This window comes from Malurus melanocephalus, unplaced genomic scaffold (assembly GCF_030028575.1).
Source record: "Malurus melanocephalus ecotype Western Australia unplaced genomic scaffold, MMel_1.1 scaffold_1, whole genome shotgun sequence".
NCBI classification, from domain to species: Eukaryota; Metazoa; Chordata; class Aves; order Passeriformes; family Maluridae; genus Malurus; species Malurus melanocephalus.
The window spans coordinates 6,187,388-6,208,380 of NW_026623233.1; the positions used below are offsets into that span (position 1 = coordinate 6,187,388).

Below are 20,993 nucleotides of genomic sequence, written 5' to 3' on the forward strand. Positions count from 1 at the left end.
CTTTCTGATTCTATAAAGAAATAGACTTCATTTTGTGGTCTTTTCAGGAAATATGAGTGCTCTACCAAAAGCATCCATGGCAGTTTCCAGTGTTAATTCAATGTTATCTCAGGCTTCCTGGTTTGAGAGGGACTGTATTTGTTTGCAGTTTATTTTGCACCCCTTTAAAACTAGAAAATATGTACTTCTAGTAGCATTTAAAACTAGGTTAGGTCTTATTCAWGGCTCCTTCACAGCACAACTTCAAATACTACAGTCAAGGAATGCTACAGACTTTATACTTGGGATACTTTGAAACATACATACAATTTTTTGACCACAAACTGAACAAACTCGTGAATGTAACAAGCAGGATGGACCATAGTCTGTACCATTTTCCCCCAGCTGTTTCCAAGGAAACTGTGTTATAGCAGAAGAAGCAGATCTTGGAGTAGTAAGAGTAGCTTTTCTTCATAAGTCAGGTCTTTCTACAGAAATGGAATCCTGTAATTGTAGATTCATAATAAAAAACAATARTGCAATAAAGTAAAATGGACATCAGTAGTCTTCTCTGTCTGATATGTAATTCCAGTGATAAACTGAAGAMGATATTAGTTCTTGCTAAATTGTGTGTTTAGCCCTTTCATGGTGTTTTTACCCCTGTAGGCCTCTTAAAGTTTTGCAGAGGATATATATTATATATTATTTATATATATATCTTTATATATATATATATAAAATTCTTTTTATAGGAAATGGAAGTGATTTAGCTAAATCAGTACTAGTCACTGCAACAGTCAGGTGTCTCCTGACTCCCATTCAGCTCCATCCCTGTTAAAGCACAGGCACAAGATCTSTGGTTCAGTGCAGCTCTGGGAGCTTCCAGGGCAGCTCTGTGCAGCCCATCTCCTGCACCAGGAGCCAGATGGCTCTCAGAGCAGAGAGCATTGCCTGCCCCACTCAGGACTCTAWCTCAGAGTCACTTTGCTGAAACAGAAGAGGTTTTAGAACCCAGCTGTGTTGGAATTTTCACCTGTGTTTATTACTAGGTGTGGTAGATTTTAACTTCTCTGCATGTTATTTCTATGGCTGACTGTTCTGACACTACATTTTTGTCATATAACATTTCCTAGCCAAAACAACCATAAAATATTACATTAAACTGCATTGTCTCAGTCATTAGACTGCTTCTAGCTGTCCAAATGTAAGGTCACATTGCCTGTTTTAAAGATGGATGGATGTGAATAGCCAAAGTTACGTAACTTACCATTTCTACAGCCATTGCAGTCTCAGTGACAGTAGATGGGAGGTCACACACTCAGGTTTTTGCATTTGGACAGTCTGAAAAAGCCTTTCAGAATTTGGTTTTATGTAGAAGAAATCAACTTTCTTTGGTTTTTCCTGTGCAGAGCATAGATGGATAGTCCTGCTTGCCTCTGTGGAATAGGCAGCTGCTGGTGCACACTGAGCTCTGTTACCATGTAGGGACTTCATGCAGAACCTTCCACTGCAGTTCCCAGTGCTGGAGTATTCCTTATTCCCCACAGTGCTTACCATGTTCATTCAGTCTTTAATGAAGAAACATGTCATGTTATTTTTAAGTCAGAGTTTTGTTAGTGTCCATGCACAGAAAGGTATTAACATCCTTGCTGTGGAGCAACGAGAACCAGCTGATCCTTGGCACCAGGGATGRTTCTGTGTTTCATTATCTTAGAAATTACAGTTTTGATAAATGCTAGAATACTTCCTTACAGATTAAATTTGACATTGTAGCTCCATCATCTCGGCACATAAATTAGGGCCTAGTAGATGTGTTGAAATGACAGCTGTAAGCTTTACTCCATGTTCTGAATTCACATTCCTTGGGAGAATTAATCCTTCTGCATGTCCAAAGGATGTAAAGGAGCTTTCCAAAGGCTGTTTGCATCCATCTTTCCCTCACTGATTGACAGTCATCAAGTTTTCTTTCCACARATTTCCTTTTTTTGGTAGTGCCTTTTAAAAATAGGTATAAGAGAAGGAAAAGTGAATAGRGTGAAGAGCAGGAAAATTTCATCAGTCATGGGTGCTTTTCTGTCTTCAGAGCACAGTACAATTTTGGTATTGTACCTAAATTTTAATTTGGAATGTACTTAGTGGTACTAAATGGTCAAATGTGGTAAAAAAACAGAGATCAAGCTAACACTATCTATTGTGGTGAATACTTAATGCTTTTACTAAATGCCACTTTATTATTTTACAAATCTACAATTTAGATGGTGCTGCAAGCTGTGGTTGTTTCGGTAGGGTTATTTTTTTAAATGCTTGAACAAGAATATTTTTTTTTTCTTCTAATAATATTCTAAAAGGACTTCTTAGAGAAGACTTGGACAAATATATGGTGTATTTATTTTCACTGAGACATGATAGTGAGTTAAAGTAAAATAGACTGGTAAAAGGTGAAATATTTAGAAGATACAATATTGACCCCAGTTTAGCAATGTTTAATGGCAAAAAGTACTATAGGTAATGCTGAATAATGCTGCTATGTAAAGCAAATATCATTYTTAAAGGTATTCCCCAAGTATTTGTTTTAGGTAAAAAATTATTTGAGGCTTTTTTTTTTTTTAATTACTGCTATATATCCATCTAATTGGCATGAATACAGTTAAATGCAGGTTTAAAAAAAAAGCAATTTTATGAACTTTTCAAAACTTTGGAAAGAAGGTACATCATTGTTTTATATAATACTTAGAAGGCATGAAGCAAAGAATTTGGGTTAGCAAAGCTAGTTTAGTTCCTATTCATCCCATTTCTCCATTTCAGCTGCTCTGTTATGTCAACCTGTGTCAATTTTTTAATTTAAAACATTCATTTTATTACCTTTTCCATCAGGTTGTATAAAACACTGAAATGGAGAAAGATGGGATCAGAATGCTTTGCTTTGCAGCAGTCCCTGGGTGCTCTCCTGGTTCTGGTTCTGCAGAGCTGTTCTCTTTACACCTTTGTAAAGTTGAATGACCTGGTTCTGTAAATAAGTCATCTGCAAATAAASATATATACAGCATGCACTATTTCATGGTGTTACCATGTCCTGCAAACTATAAGCTTGTCTGCCTTATAAAATGATGTTAACAAGCTTCTGGAAAGATTTTGTAATTAGAATTCCAGAAGTGATCAGTAAAGCACATTTTGCCTGCCACAGAGTTAAAAAAGCTGTCTTTTCCATTAAATAGGTAGATACTGGAAGTCAGTTGTATACTTCTATTCTTAATAAAATGAGATAAAAATCCTACTTTAAAAGAAATACTGGTTTTATTTGAGTTTTCTCTGCACTATCATGCATTGGTAAAGACAGTTAATAGTAGACATTTGGTTGTAAAATGAGCTTTGTCTCTTTCTTGCTGTTTTTCACACTAGTCATTTTCATTGTATAGCAAGTACAAGSTGACTATTATAACAGGAGGTGTTAATGGAAAATTCAGGCAACTATTACACATTACTTGAGTTCTCTTCCCTCATCTGGGTGTTAAGCCATGGAATTTTAAGATTGATCTAAATATTTAATGCATTTTAATATGACTAGCTGGTGGAATTGCTTTTACACACTTTATTCATGGAAGATACTGTAAATGGCTGGCCAACACAAATACGTGACTAGTTTAGACTGAAAAGAAAATGTGTGCAGGCATTCCCTATGTCATTCTTCCTATGAAGTGTTCTTCCACCCTTTTAGGAGTTTCTGTTTTCTTAATTACTTAGTCATAGTTAATATAGCATTGGAGAAGGTTTGGGAATTTTCCACTAAAATTTCCACTTTAAAGTCAATAAAATAGTTAAAACATTTATTCCCAAGGTTATTAAATATTTATGTATTTTTATAGGTGAGCTTTGAATAAAAAAGCAAAACACACAAATAAGCTGATCTAACAAAAGCACACAAATAAGCTGGTCTAATTCCTGCCTGTTTTTAATTATAAATTGGATTTCAGTGATTCTGTCTAGTTTTAGATCCTATAAGGCAATAAAAGAAAATATTTGAGAAGCTTCTACACTATTTATCTCTCCAGACTTTGAACTCTTCTATGGAAAACCATTCTCTTGCCAGTTTTCCCTTAAAATATGTATAAAAGGGAGAGGAGCATCTAGCAAAATGTCCCTAGGTGTTTTATGTATTTCAGTAAAACACAATGAGTTCTTCAGAGGCTCATTTAGACTTCAGTGACATTTTATGTGGAAACAGAGTTTTGTCTTTGTTACCATTGAACTAACTACAGACTCAGGATCCTTAACAAATACGTAGGGGTTGCTTTTTTTTCTATGAACAGATTTTGTTTGTGTAACCTTACTGAATATAAAATGCAGAAGATGATTAAATGTACCAATTTTCATGTAGAGTTACCTTGTTTCTTCAAKGGAATTAGTGAAAATTTGCACTGTATTTGATAATACCGATATTTGACAACTCTTACGTGGAATTCAAAATTAACTGTGCAGGCAGAAAACTGTATATTCCCAATTTAATAGTAATAGCTGTTAAAATCTGTATATCCCTAGGGTCTTCATAAATCTGTGGTCTACCAAGAGATAACATATTGTGAATTGACATTTCATCAAACTYGATATTAGACATGCAGTAAAACCTATGCCAATGAATTATCCAGTAAACATCTAATACTCATTTTTTCTTCGTTTTACAATAGCTGTGTGTCAACATGACCAATGAGAAGATTCACCAGTACATCAATGAAGTGCTTTTCCTACAAGAGCAAGCAGAATGTGTACAAGAGGGAGTTGCCATGGAAACRATGTATTCTCCTGGTGACCATACTGCAGCCTTGGATTTTTTCTTTCAGGTAGTTTCCAGATCCATTTACACCAYSTATATTTACACACAGTCTGTGCACRTTAGGCTAATACAAACTTTTGCTTACRTTTTCCAATTTCTGTATCTTCAGACCAAGTGATGGTCAAAGAGGCCCCAGTTTAGTGGCTCACAGAGCTTGCTAACAGCCCAGGGCTGAGGAAGAGGCAGCACAAAGTCCCTGCCTGTACCAATTCACATGTAGCATCTGTGTATCGTGGCATGGTGATTTTAGGACTGGTGAGCTTCTGTTGTGAGCCTCACGATTTCTGTAGTGCCTGAAGCTACTTTCTGGAGTGCAACTTCTAAGAAGGAAGTAGCACAATCAGTTTCTAAAAGATTGTYGATAGTGACCATTTTTAGCAACTGAAATACTGTTTCCAACAATTCTTGTAGAAGAACCAGCCTCGAAGACTTAACAAAATATTTTAATCTTTTTAATTTTTCCTTTTCTTTGAGGTGATACATGTTTCTTTTTACAAAATTAAAAGCTGTGTTACTCTACAAGGAACAATTGAAATTCTGTTGCTCCTGTATAAAAATGAGAAAAGTCTATTTTTCATTTCAGAAACCATCAGGCTTTTTGTCAATGCTGGATGAAGAAAGCCAATCTGCTTGGTCAGTGGAACAGAGTCTTTCTAAACGCATTCAGTCTTACCTGGATACATCAGACACAAACACAGTATATTCCTCCACAAAAGATGGAAATGGTAACCTTGCCCCAAAGGATCTGGGCTCCACTTTCACTGTTATGCATTATGCTGGGAGGGTAAGTTGTTTGAATATAATTTACATGCAGTTAATGAAAAAAGTAAACAAACCAAAATTTTACSTGGCTTCTCCAAGTCCTGGCTATAAATAGGATTTCACTGTCAAGTGGTAAAATTTCAAAGGACAACTTAGAATCTCAAAGCCATATCTCGTTGTAGGAAATGTACAGCTTATATCACAGCATGCAGGATGCAGGCTACCTAATTCTGGCTCCTGAATTTTGTTTTGGTTGTAAGCATTTCATGTAGAAGGGAGTGATTCAGATCTTGCAGCATAAATGTTTAATGCCATTTTAGTTGGCTTCACTTTGCATACAGATGTGGTTCCAGAACATTACAGGTTCCCTGTAGCTCCTCTGGTATATATGTAGATACCTGGGTTAGCACCATGAATCTGGTAAAAAATATCAAAAACAAAACCTCCACTGTTTTTGTAAGTATCATAATGGTTTTCTTTCTGACAAAACCCCAGGACATGCTAAATGTCTTTCAATATGACTGTAAAATTAGATTAATTATTTTTTATTCCCCTGCCTGCAGTGGTCACAGGAAAAGTGTAATCAGTTCTTTTAAATGGGCTTCTTACCCTTTCCTTTCCAATACATCAGTTTTACTTTGTCYCCACAGCCATCCACAACTCAAAGTAAGCAAATTAGGTATGTGTTTAAAGGGATAGTAATTTTTTTTTGATAACCTGACAGCAGTATAAATGGGGACAGATCTATTTTGTGGCTCCCCATTTGGAAATGAAGCTGATGGAAGTCTTGAGTTGTGTTTTGACGCAAGCAAATTTGTTCCTGCCCAGTGGTAGAAATGTGGACATTATGGAATGGACTATTTGTGTAGTGCTTACATTCCTAACCCAAATACTCTGAATAACTCCCTGTAGGCTCTTCTGTCATCACAAGACCTTCTACTTAGACTCAAATTATTTGCCAAAGATAAGTGGTTTGAATACTTCCACTACTGGGACTTCTCACTGGGAATGCGGGCACACAGTGGTTAGATAATAGTACAACCCAGATTYTGTGAAACTTACTGGGACTTCAAGTAATGGAATAAAGAACTGATCGTGAACTTCAGATGTACAATTTAATTTATACACTTTTTTATAYTTGTTACATAAGTAATTTTTAGTGCAGTTCTGTTTATACAAATTTATCATTAGAGTTCAAAAAGGTTCCACACCCCAAAATCTGACATGGAAGCATCAAGGTATCTACATTAAAATCTCAACCAGAATAATAAGCACATTTCATCAAACTTAAGGAAATGTTTGTTTTATTCTCTGAAGAAGCATTCAGAAGATTTGTTAAGACCAATATTTCAGGTGCCTGGTTCTGAAAGTTAAACTGTGAGTGGTAAAGAGAACACTTTTCATTAACATGCATTTTAGCCTTGCGTGGTTGTTTAGATTTTTGTTTTATAACATAGACACTTGGTTTGACCTTTTCCTAATAATAGTAATGACATTTAATCTAAAAGCATGAACAAATAGACAGCTCTCCAAGTAATGTAAATCCACACATTCTTTTGAAGTCAGTGGAGATCCTTTGATTTACATTGGCCAAGGAGCTATTCCAGTCAGGTTGTTCTTTGCATCCTTTGCAACAGTAAAATGCTTGGCCYTGCCAAAACAGAGAAGTCCTCTTGCGAATGCTTTAATTCCCTTGCTTTAACAGTCATTGAGCTAAATCCTTAATGACACTTGCATTTTTGGTATCTTGTGGAACTGTTACCTAGCTATCACAGATTGAAATTCCYATTGAATCATGATGTGTTATTTATATAAACTCGGATGATAGTATGACTGTACTAAATTACACAAATTGATTTTATTCTGAGACTAGTATGTATTCATATGTTGAGAGCCTGCATATGAAAAACTCAGATTTTAAAACTGCTGAYGCTGTTCTTTAGATTGTGCTATTACCACATTGAGTAGCTTTTTTTAGAAGTCATTGATGATACATGCTTTATGAAGATGGTTAAAGGATGAGGCTTTTAATATGTTAGGATTTATTTGCACTCAAAAATAAGAATTTCGTATATAAAGTAACAATATAATTTGGCAGGTTTTGAGACCCATTTTTTATAGTGTGACATAAATTAAATGGGTCTAAAGTAAGTGAAGTATAAAGCAATCTTACCCTGCATCATTGCTTTCAGACATCTCCAAATTTAAAACAAGAGCCCTTCCTTTTATTCTCACTTATCCCAGTCTTTCACTGATTTTTACTCCTTTAACTTGGTAAAGCTTCTCATTATTTACRTGAGTATAACTGAAAGATGAATCAGACCCAGAGTAGAGAAGGCATTACCAGTAAATTGTGACAGGTAATCAGACATGGAAATCTTTGCTTCTAGCATTAAACATTTATGTTCAGGTKAGGAGGAAGTCACACTGAATGCAGCAGGCTCTGTGTTAGAACATGAAGGCAGATATCCTGATTTCTCTAGGTAACAAAAGTTGTAACTGCAGTGTAGTTCACAGCCAGTGTTAAAAGAGCTGCTACTCTGACTCATCTTGAGGAAAAAAAAAAAAGCTAATATTCTATGTTGGCCCTGGTATGAACCTCTTACGACCTTTGTAATTTGGGCTCCTTTTCCTCAGTAGTGTGTGGATGTAGGTCAATGTCAGGAATGAATTGGGTTCRTTTCTTTACTCAGACACTTGCAGTAGTTATTTTAGAAACTCAGAAGTACAGTTAAACTAGAAAATGCAGTTTTAAAAATTACTTCCTTACTGAAAAGACCTATTTTTGTGTATTTGAGATTGACAGACAACTTTTTGTGAACAAAAGTGATATATCTAGCTTTATAYTGTGAGATAATTACAACTGATACAGAAGTGTCCATGCAGTTTTAAAGGCCTCTAATATGTTCATATTTTCTGAAATTTTGTGTCAGGATGCTAATAGAAAAATTACCTTTTCTTACACTATCAAGTCTTTTCGATTGATTGTGTCATGAATTGGGAGGTATTGCCCATTCCCTYAAGTTTCATGCTCAGCAACTTTTCCTAAGTCTGAACAGGCCGTATTATTGATCCAAGTACAATGAGCATTAGACCATTCCAGAAAAAGCAGAGAAAAAGAGGAGAGAGAATGGGTCAGAAGTAAAAGAAAGAAAGCACGTGATTGAAGTGAGATGAACACGCATGAAGCTCAAAATAACATATTAGGGGAAAAAAATCCAAATAACTTGGAATTCATTCTTGATTTTCTGGCTGAATCAATACTTTAAAGAAAATTTGCATGTATGATACCATTCTGAGAGACCTTGGATTTTTTCTTATTTTCTTAACTATTTTGGAGGGAAGAGGAAACAATATGCACAATTTAACTTCTGCAGGTGGAAGAAATCAACACAGGGGTCAGATATTTTAGTTGAATCTGAGAGTGAATATTGTTTTACACAAATGTGACAGAAGGATCCAGCAGAAGAGAGAGAATGAATTTTCCTTCATTTCTCTTGAATTTTGCTATTATGCCTGGACAAGATTAAATCTGTCCTTTTCTGCATGGGCAATATGATAAATTGCTTGTGAACACACATGAACACATGCTTAGCAAAGGCCACTGCGAGCATTAGTACTTTATCATATCAAGTATTTTAYTTTATCTCCCAGATTTAATTTTACAGCTGAGCAGAATCCTACAATGCCTTGACACATTATGAGTCTTTTCTAAGAGCTATTTAATGTCTTGGTATCTGAGTGCTGTAAGACAAAAAGCTTATCTGTTTTGTTCAGGCAGAAGGTAGAAGAGAGTGATTTAGGTGTTTTATAATTTAAAAAAAAAATAATCCTAGTGAAAGGCTTTATCTGAAGGTTGTTTAACACTTTTCTCTGAGCACTGTCAGTCTGATTTCTTGCAGAAAAATTATGCTCATCTGAGCATCGCTTCATTGCTRATGCCTAATATGAATCTGGGTATCCTGAGATATTTCTCACAGAGACTGTGGGGGAAGAGGCACACACAACACTTTGCAAGCTCGCCTTGAGGTAGCAAAGTTTCATGGGTGCATCAGCTGAAACTATCCTGAGAATCTGTAATATTGAATTTCTAGGTTCTTCCATTGGTAACGTTAATATTTACATTGTGTGCTCTCACTTAAGGAGGYGCTTCACCTGAATTATATCTCTGASCTGTTGGGCATATTGATAGCCATGTTTTTTGAAGAATAACATTCTCATCACTGAACTTTCTCAAGGACTCAGAGTTCTTAATTTCTTAAAATTTTATAGAAGAATTAACGTATCAATAAGGAAATCAGAAATATATTGTTTTAGCATAGTACCAAGAAGTGCACCTTTACCTAATAGTGATATTTAACATACCAGTATTTGAGATAATGAGTTATTTGCCCCATCGTTCATGTAATCTGATTAATACACTATCATAATTTAAGATTTCTGCAGTCTAAATTAAACTTGAATTTACAAATTAGATAAGCCCCTTGTCAGTGTTTGCCTCACCATACTGTAATAAACCAATCACACCTAAAGACCAACTTCTTTGCTCTATAAATCAGTGCACAAAATGTCCTTTAAGTGCAGATCAGTGTCTCATTTCTCAGCTAAGCATATAAAAAATACSTCTCAGCTGTCAGCTCACCTGCACCAAGGCAGTCTTCTCTGAAATGCCTTGTRTATCCCAGGCAGACTCTGAAACTGAACCTCTAAATCAAAAGACAAAAGGAGATGGATTAATCAATAAGGATGCCTTCATTTTCTGTATTTTTTTCCCCAGGCTSAATCCCCAGACACAACAATCAAATCAATCTAGGCTAAGATGTACCAAGACCTATAAAGGCTCCTTGACAGAGATTCTGGTTTTCATGCTGGCAAGGGAGTCGTGCTTTTTCTCCCTTTTTTTTTTCTTTCTTTCTTTCCTTCTTCAAATACTCTTGATTTGGAACTTTAATTTACAGGAGAAAATGAGAAAACACTTCCTCCCATCCTTCTATTTTGTTTCTAAATACTTTCTTGTTTCAAAATGCTGTTATACCACAGTGTTAGAATAAGACTTTACAGACTCTAAAATTATTTAGTTCACTCATTGCTTGACAAGGCTTGTTTTGGGAAATTGATAAACCCAGTGATCCTTAAAAAATGACACGGGCAAGCACATCACTCACGTTTAAGTACTGGCAGAAAACGAACAAGTACAAGTGTCTCTCTGTGCACTAAATTGTCCTTGGACATGTTCTCAAAAATTTCTCTTTTACTACATGACCTGATTTACAGCACAGGCAAAACTATGTGTTTCTGACTCATATTTTGGTATTAAAATAGTAAAATTTTCATTTTTAACCATGAATGCAGCCAAGTTGCTCTTAATATTCCAGGTGGCAGTTTCCTAGCTTGTTTCAGGGTTCCAGTGAAATCTGCCATTAACTGTGGGCTCTTTTGGCCTATCACAAGATATGAAAATTATTTATCAAAAAAAAAAGGAGTATTTTAAGAAATTGACAAAAGTTATGTGTAAAGGTGGTCCTGTTGATACAGTGTATTGGGTTATCCAATAAACTTGGAGAAAATCCCCTTCCCAAGTGAGGTGATGTGAGAGAGGATACTTTAGTTCAGAAGAAAATATGTACAGTCTGCTGATTTTCTAGCATGAAGATAATGAAGCAAAGAGGCAAGAATCTGTAAGAGGAATATGCATTCCCAAAGTTAGCTCTGTGTYCATCTTGTGAGTGTCCTGTTTTCTGGGTGTTTTTTTTCGCTCTTCTTGTATCTGAGAATATTAAAACCAGCTATGCTAACTTAACCAACCAGAAAACATGTTCAAAACTAATAAAATTAAGGGGKTTTTATCATACTTAGTAACTAGAGAAACTTCCTGACACAGAGTCTTAAAAGTTGCTGGAAACAGAGATTTGAGGAGAAAATGTGAGTCAAACAAGAACGGCACAGCATTTTCCTTTTTTCGTGGTTTTGTGTTTGGGTTTTTTGAGGGACTTTCTTTTTGTTTTGTTTTGTTTAATAAAAATATTTCATCTATTCAAATAGTACATAAAGGTCTTCTTTCCTTGGCTAACACAGACACATAGGTTTGTGTACATGGGTTTGTGTCTACCCCAAAAAGTTCATCATGTAAAGCAAGATAAAGCAAACAACTGCAATAAATTGAAGTGAGAATAAGGACTATGTTTTATAATACCCATGACCTAAGCAAGTCCACATTTGCTGTCTAAAGCACACCATATTTGTTTGTTTTTTGTCTCTCCAGAATAACTATCCACTGTGCTTGAGTGCCAGCCAGTGCAGACTTTGGGCCAGGTTTATTTTAGAAACCCAAATGGAAGAAAACTGAGGGAAATAAGTGTGGTTTTGGTGGCATGTAGTTGGCATCTCTGATGAGGACAGGATCAAACTAGCAAAATTGGCAGCTAGAAGAGGACTTATTTATTTTTCTATTTTGTGGGACTGGGAATGACTATAGAACCCTAGAGTGTCATTTCATTGAGTCAGTTTTCATGTCTTTAGGCAGTGAATTAATTTACCAAGTCTGTGGGAAAATTGTAAAGAGTGTTATCAATTTCTTCATAAAAGGGAATCCTCCTAACTTTTATCAATTTTATGTGACATGAAATATGTCTTATGAACATAATTCTAGAAGTTTTTGATGTATTATACCAGCATCAATAGTGAAGCKTCTCTGTTTCAATCTAGTCACTTTAACATCATATAGTATCTCCCACTGATATATTTACCTACTCTTCCCACCAATGTTAATTCTCTTCTTCTAATTTAGTCAAAGCCCAAGACACTCAATTAGGAACTGGCATTATGGATTTGTCATATAAGTTCTGTTAATTACCTTTTATGACTAGTATGGTACAACATTTATGCTGAGTACACTAAAAGCATTTAATAGTATACTTAAACTATTCTAATTGGTTGCTAACTGTGCTGTATGTTCTTAGGAAATGCAATTAGAAAATACATAACATTGCATCTGTCATGGAAAAAGGCCATAATTCTCTTGTTATACCTTTTTCATGTCAGACCCCATAGTAATTACATCATTTGACAATTACTCACTCTAACAGATCATACACATCCAAGCCATATAATTTCTTTTGTGAGCGAGATAGCATTGCATAATTGTCAAATGACCCAATGGAAAATTAATGCACTGATTAGTATTACTAATCTTAATTATATATTTACAGCTTTATTAAATGTGCAAGGATAAAATTTCCCCAAATACCTAAGGGGTTTAGGATATAGATCCAACACAAAAAAATTAAAGAAGGCTTTAGATAGAAACATGGTCCCAAGGTAAATGAAACCGAACTGTATTCTAAGTTCCTATTAAGTACCTGCCTAATCCTGCAGGTACTGCAATCTATAATTTTCTTTCTTTTAAACCTAAAAATTCCCATTGGGTTATACTAGTGTGCAAGACAGAGCTGCCTGTGTCTAAATGCGTGAATTAACTAGTTGTTTTCCTTCTGTCCCCATACAAAGTAAAAAAAAAAAAAAAAACAAAACAAAACCAACAAAAAGCCAGCTGAGATCTGTGACTGCTTTCTTGTCTTAGTGCTCCTTTCTTACTTAGTACTCAGTGTCTTCAGGGATGAGCTCAATGTAAAAAAGACATTTGGTCGTATTTCTTCATTTTGGATGTACCCTCAGGAACTCTGGCTAGAGCCTTAGATTTTGCTCAGTTCTTAGAATGCCTACCACATGTGTTAGAGTTTATCTGCGGTCAGTTGCAGGGACAACTCAAGTGTCATTCTTGAATTAGTGACATCAGGCAACTGAGATGACCCAAAATCCTTATGGGCATAGATAGTTATTAGAAAGATACATAGGATTTGTGTATAACCTACAGGCTGAACTCGCCTCCAGAGGGCATATTAATGGTTGGAATTTATCCTGAGTGTGAGCTGGGATTGAGRTTGCTTTGTCCTGGTTAGTGGGGACAGTTTCCCATGGATGAGGAGATCTGTGATCTGGGAGTGACTTGCTCATCCTACAGGGARCATGATGTTTAGGTCGCTGTCTCCTGCTTTACAGTACATACTTGATTCAAAGTCTCGCGTTSTGGAAATGTTTTAAAGTCAGTCCGATGAAATTCCTGTATAGTTGCACAGGCACGTAATGTTCAGCAACCAGTTCTTCTGTTCAGTATTGTCAGAACTTAGAAAACACCAAAAGATGCTACCTGGTGCCAGCCTTTAACTGTTGAGTGGAAAAAGCCATAGCTTCATTTCTACTGCTGTAAGATTTTTAAAAGATGCRTTGGTCATTACTAATGATGTCACAATATTTTATTATAGGTTACATATGAAATTGCTGGTGCGATAGAAAAAAATAAAGATTCCCTATCACAAAATCTCATATTTGTAATGAAAAGTAAGTAAATGCTTTTGTGATTACTGTCATTAGAAATCAAGATATCATGACTAGATTTTAATTTTCATTTTAGTTTTAGGARACAATTATATATATTTTATTTCCAGTAAAAAAAAAAAAGTCATCCTCATCTTTATGAAGTGTGTATGTACAGTATTGTTTGAAATTTGCTCTAATTTAAAAGCTTTTAGATTCATAAACATAAAACATCTTTATCATATGATGTGATGTAAAGAATAAGAAGGTGTAGCATGAAGTGAGAATGACTTACAGAAGGCAGTGAGTATCAATTAAAGCAAAAATAATATCAGCATATAGGGAAAGGAAATTAGGCTCCAAAATCACAGAGGTTTCAGTGGGATGTGCTCCACTGCTTGAGTACCTTTCTAAAAGCAGTAACTTGTGGACCTTCTTATGTTTTTTCAGTGAATAGGGATAAATTTCCATTGAAATGCAAAATTAAATGCCTTTCCAAGTGCATATTTTATAATTGTTAATAATAATAATAATAATAATAATAATAATAATAATAATAATAATAATAATAATAATAATAATAATGTGTCCATAATTAATCATAAATAGTTTAATGAAAACCTGTATCATTTCCCCTTTCTGTGAAGGAAAACAAAACGTTTTCCTCAGAGAAATGCCAGTGCACCCTGAGGTGTCATTTCTCTTCTCTCCAACTACTGTAGTGTCTTTTACTTAATGTATTTGTATACTTATATTGCATTCCTTAGAAATMGTGGCCTACTGTTAAAATGTGTTGCATTTTAGCAATTTTACTATAAAATTAGCCAAGCTCCCTAATAAAATAATTTAAAATAATTGCATTTTAAACGATAAATATAAACAAATGTGAATGTAAATTTCTGAATGTAAACAAAAAAGTATACATTCAGAATGAAGAAAGAAGTGAAAGWAATTATCTTGAACATAAGCCTATCAATTGCAGTTTTAGAGTTATTASAGTTCTCACTACTTGGAATACACATGATAATCTGCCAGAGTCTAAGAAAGTATGACAGCTTCCAGTATGTTTGACGAGAGAGAGCATTATTTTGAATTTTCACATAATCTTTTTTCTGCACTTTCACTGCTTTTTTGTGTAATCAGCTATGCAACTGCAAACTAAAAGGGAAGAAAGCAGGATTGGATTGGATATGAAAAGTTTAGTATKATAAGAGTGAGTATATCTATAACGGAGGAGTAAAAATAATGATAAGTAATGCAAAAATTCTGTGAGCATAATATTTACAAACAYGTAAGTCATTAAAGGGTTAAGTATCCACTTTTTTTAAATTACTTAGGCTTGAAACCTGTTGATTGTCAGTGATATATTTCCTTTAGGGTCAGTTTCATAAGTTGTGTMGGTGTATAACTTTAATGCATGCTTCCTCTGATTTTCATTTAATTTTGATTCCTTAATGAAAAYTTTTAACTAAATAACATTAAAGTAATTAGTATATGTGTGTAAAAATGTGGAACATACCTGCCTGAAAATTAACAGAAGAGACTTGTGACACAGGATGTATCTGTTTGAATGTGAAATACGTAATTTTTATGGCTTTCCTAACCCTACTTACTACATTTTAAGAATATGGATGTCATGCTCATTGACTGTGATGAAATAATTTCAATTATTTACTTCARTAATTTCCTCCTAATTTTAATATTCTTGTTAAGTAAGGAATAGTAATTTCCACAGAAAAAGGGAAACAAATCTATTGCATCTAAGCATATAGTAAGAAATCTTTAAACACTTATTAAAGAGAAAAATGAAGACTTTTACCTGCTATGCGAAAGTGTTATTGATGGTGCTTATCCCATTCATCTTTCTGGGGTTTTTGTTTGTTTATTCATATGATGGGTGTGATCATAATGCCAGTTTGCTAATTTTCCAAAGAAATCTAACAAGAATTGGTTAAGGATGTATCACACAGCAGGCTCTTAATGCCTACTGGTGCTGTGGCACTACAAGAAGGATGTAATTATTATGTTTATCTTAAAAACCCTGTGACCATAAATTCAAAAAGGATAATTAGACTGAAATTAGGATAAAGTATACTATCTGTCTTAAAATTCAGACTTTTTTTTTTGTTTAAAAGGACTTCTTAAATGTGTGTTTATTTTGTAAAATTAATAATACATATGTATGGATTTGTCTTTTATTTTCTGTAAATGTTTTTAAGTGCCATCTGGACGTAAAGAAACCAAATTTTCCACAGTTCTGTCCTTCACCTTGCCTTTTTTTTTAATCCCTGTTCTTATTTTCTGTATGCACAATTCTTTAGGGCAATAAGTGCCTATAATTTGTTTCTGTCAAGTGTCTTGATTGTTTCTAAATACTACATGTTAGGAAATTGTGCAGAACTCATCTCTTACATTACTTTAATAGATGGATAAATTGGGAGTCAGTAATGGAACAAAATTTAGAGGTGATGATCCTGTAAGTAATTAAGTTTAGACAGATCAGTGTGAAAAGTTCTGGTTTATGCCCTCTGTTCAGCACAGAACCTGAATATGTTTTAAARTAGTGTTACTATTTTCAGATATTGAATGTTTTTTGATAGCTTCAATAATGATAATTTTTTTGGTTTGTCCRTTTGATTTAATTTTACTTAATTAATTCTCTCCTACTGTATGTCTTTTAACTGACAAATTTAATGTACATATTTTCTAATTTATACTTTGTCTTCATGCATTTCTTTGTGTTTTTATTTCCAGCTAGTGAAAACRTAGTCATCAATCAATTGTTCCAGTCCAAACTGACACAGACTGGATCACTTGTTCCTCCATATCATTCCCTTAAAATCAAAGGGTGTAAAGCAGCTTTGCTCAATAAAAAAACATCTGTAACCTGTGCAAGTGGAGGAGCAAAGAAGTATATTGAACTCAGCAAGGTAGGAATTTAGGATTCTTTCTGCTCTTTGCTTCTTGAAGATTTTTCTGTTATTTTGTCATTTCTGAAGTCATCTTGTTCTCTGCTTCATTCTCTCAGTCATTAAGATATTAAAATATTTTAGTACTTCTTATCAACACTAAAGCAGCAAAAGTGAGAAAAGGCTCTAATTTATGAACACTAATAATTCTGGTTCAAGAATCTCTTTCTTGGACTCAGAGCAGCAGGTTAGACAAGATGATAAGGTCCTTCAAACCTGAATTATTCCATGATTTCCTGGTTCCAGGGCTTATTAGCAACKAATGCCATGTTATTAATTTTTGGCTGTATAGGAACACTTTTTTTTTTTGTCTCCTTGAATGACTGTATGAAGAATAGTTGAGTTAATTAGGATATAGGAAATGCAAAATTAAAATATTAATGTCCTTATTATGTCAACATGAGAAGAGTTCTGGTGTGTTAAATCCAGTTTTGTRTGGTTTTGTATGAAAATCAAAACGTAAGTTTTGACTGACACTGTTATTTTAAATGGTCAATATSTAAATTTATTTTAAATGGTAAATATGTAGATTTCCCTAAATCAAATCAAACATTCCTCATTTCTGAACTTGTCTCTTTTCCTGTTAGCTAAGTCAGGCAAAAAAGTTAAAAGAAAAACCCAAACACCAACAAACCACAAACACAAACAAAAAAGAGAAGGGAGCAGGAGGGACACTTTCAAGATTTTCAGAAAATTAATTGTTCATGTCACATGGAACATCTCTCTTGAAGAGAAACAATRTGATTTACTGAGTTAATTCATGAAAGAGCTTTGGAATTCATCCTTCTGGAAARGAAGCACACACTTCTCACAATACATCAGCTGCCTCACCAGGCTTCTCTAATCTTACAACTCTATTTTTGGTTTACAGCTGCATAAAATTGATTCTGTCATGGGATTAAGAAGCCTGCTCTCATGTGTCATTGTGGAAGGCTTTGTACATCCATAGAATTGCAGTGGGACTTTCCTTATAGTCCCCCTGCTGATAGCAGCATAATTCCTGACTACTGTTCTTGTCAGTAATCTCAGTGGAAAAACTTAAATTGAAGTGAATGWTGTTGGTTTAAGGCTATATTTAGCAAACAGCTGAGGCATTACAAGGTGCCTTTAGGTGCCTTTCTACTGTAGTGACAGCTTCCTAGAGGAGGCTTCCTAAGGATGTGAAAAATATCCTAGTCCCAAACATGGCATGAAGTGTGAAAAATACATCTAMGTTAGAAGCCAAATCAAACCAGGGCCAAACACTGCACAGTTGGGATCTCTGAAATTATGCTGGTTTTGACCTGCCAAGCATAGCTTTTGACCTGGAGTTAATTCTGTTGAGAGACAGAAGACGTATTCAGTTCCTTTGGGRAGCGTTATATCAGAAGTCAGAAATTTCAGATTCAGTGAGAATGCTGTCAATCTTCAGGCATTAGCTGGAAGGTGGGAAGAACTTCATCCTTCATCTGTCCAGAGACAAGGATGGCTTGGCTTCTCAAACATAGGCTTTGARAACGCTGTGCAGGTGAAACAAAACACTGCACAGTCTGTAGATGAAAGCTGGTCACATTTGAGAAAGGTACTGCGCTACACTGCAGGACTGCAGCAGAAATTTAGGAATCTGTAGATTAGAGATACAAAATATTCCAATGTAAAGCTGTATGTTAGATGGTAATATAGAGGCAAATCTTTAGTGAGAGGCCTTTTGCCTTAGCCCATAGGTGAAGATTGAAGAGGTCCAAGTTTGGACAGTTTGAATTAAATTTATTTATTGTATTTGCCTTTTTTTCCTTTGCTTTCTCTCTCTCATTCTGAAACAAATATTTCTTTCCCACTGGAAGACGATGTAACACAGGACAGCAGGCAGGAATTTAAGTGTCTAAAGTGTTCCTGGGTCTCCCACTAACTCAGGAAACAACCTTGAACTAGGGATTTAAATATTGAGAGGAAGGGGTGACAGCATTATCTATAAGGTGGAAAAAATTCTATTTCGGTTATTTTCCTCGATTGTTTTGTAAACTTTAACTGAAAAATGTCATTGGCATATGCTAGTGGTTCTTTTTTATGAGAAAAACTGGAACAAGCAGATCTCTTACTTTTTGGTTTTGAGGCTGAGGATGAATTTGCCTTTAAAATCTTATTGCATCCTACTAAGTGAAATAAAAAAAGAGCTCCAAAGTTTAGCATGGTGAGTTGAGAATTGCTTGCACTACAGTATTTTTAATGGCACTTGGCTTCAGTGGGCCAAGCTGAGAAAATGTAACTTTTTGGATAAAACTGGAAAAAGGRGTAGGCCAGAACATGCTGACTCAATAGAAAGGGATTTTTATGGGGTAAGTGAACTGAAGAAAGGCAGTGGAAAAGTCAGAGGTGAAAAGGCTTTCATTGATAAGGAGGTTTAAATCTCACACCTTGGCCAAATCATGGAATGCAATAATTTTGCCAGTCTTTCTATAGAAAGCTTAACAAAAGTCCCTAAATTCTAGGAGTCCTTTTAGTATTATCACTGCCCTTCTTGTTTCAAAGAGAGGAAGTAGAACARTAAAAATGAATTCATTCTCCACTCCCAATTCTGATGTATGGGATAATATTACTTCTAATGAGATAGGAAGCTATTGATAATTTATGTCTCTAATGGGTGAAAATGTGTTAAAAAGAAAAGTTTAACTGCATTCACATGTGCAAGAAGAAAGGAGAAGAGTTTTTCAAGTATTTATATAAGTGTTTTGCTGTCAAGATTTTTTTAAATTATCTGCACTCTTACTTTTACTCACTTAAACTTCTGCCAAAGGCACAAGGCATCTTCTTACAGAGTTACAGAATTATGCTGCTTCTAGGCAGACTCTGTGGGATTCTAACTGCTCAAGACCTGCTTCTGCAATAGAGTTCCAAAACATATTGATTTGCCCTGTTACTTTTAGAAGGTATATTGTCTTTATAATCTGTGTAACTGCTTTTGAAATTGAAAATTACTTGCCAATCATGACTCTTTAAGTACTCGAGGATATTTATCCACTTTGCCTTTTCTTTCTGAAACTCAAATCCTTGTGTGTGACACAGTGCTTGTATAAATGTTTGTCTTCATTAGTAAATTGTAACAATGACAATAAAGGTGACCTGCCCATCTTGAGATAAAAGTGTTGTATGTGTRTTTTTCTCTTCCACAGCTGCTGAAAAAGAAAGGAACATCCTCATTTCTTCAGAGACTGGAACGAGGGGGCCCAACCACTGTGGCGATACAGCTCAGGGTCAGTGAACATCTCATGGACAAAAATTTGCAAAAAAATCCCCAGACATTTTAAAGGCAGGATTACCCTCTACAAATGCAATGAAAGAAAGAAAAATCTTACCTKTGAGAAAGCCACTTGCATGACCTGGTCAACCCTTTTGAGAAAATGGTGTTGAAAAGTTAGGAAGAGCATGTTGTTGAAAAATAGTCTTTGCTGGACAAGAATGAATGATAACTGTTTGGTTTTTTGCTTTTTCCCCAGAAATCACTTGCAGACATTATTGGGAAGCTGCAGAATTGCACACCACATTCCATTCACTGTATAAAGCCTAATAACTCCAAGTTGCCCGATACTTTTGATAATTTTTATGTGTCTGCTCAGCTGCAGTATATTGGTGTCCTAGACATGGTCAAAATTATACGACATGGGTATCCAATACGTCTCTCTTTCACAGACTTCTTGTCAAGGTAAATTCTTTCAAGTTTCATAAAACCTTTCTTCTTACCTGCAGTACAAAGCCTTCTGTTATCTTCTGATGGTGCTTGCAATGCTGTTTTGCCTATGAWTCTTTCAGACTTTTTTCAGAGAAAATCTTGTCTGTCAACAAGGGGTGTAGGCCTGTTATTTTTTTATTTGAAGGAATCATGAAATTTAGAAATATATTAATAAATTTACAAATTTATAAAATTTATATTGCTATGTAGAAATATATATAAATATAATAAGAAACATTAAGTTTTACAGGTATGACATCATAAAAGCTCTTTTTAACTATTTATGATATTTGTATTATTTTAAAACTACGAAATATTGCATATTGTCTGCAGGACATTAAAAAGGAGAAGGAGAAACAGTCTAATTTTTCAGGTT

General features: G+C 34.8%; 1 protein-coding gene across 1 annotated transcript in view; it reads left to right on the forward strand.

The window, feature by feature from the left end:
- Window positions 1–20,993, forward strand: part of MYO16 (myosin XVI) — a 252,767-nt gene that overhangs the window by 151,081 nt on the left and 80,693 nt on the right. The window contains exons 21-26 of the mRNA XM_057390020.1: window positions 4,662–4,814; window positions 5,391–5,591; window positions 13,891–13,966; window positions 16,697–16,872; window positions 20,061–20,141; window positions 20,385–20,590. Coding sequence (XP_057246003.1) covers window positions 4,662–4,814; window positions 5,391–5,591; window positions 13,891–13,966; window positions 16,697–16,872; window positions 20,061–20,141; window positions 20,385–20,590 — 893 coding nt within the window. The remainder of the gene's footprint in view (window positions 1–4,661; window positions 4,815–5,390; window positions 5,592–13,890; window positions 13,967–16,696; window positions 16,873–20,060; window positions 20,142–20,384; window positions 20,591–20,993) is intronic.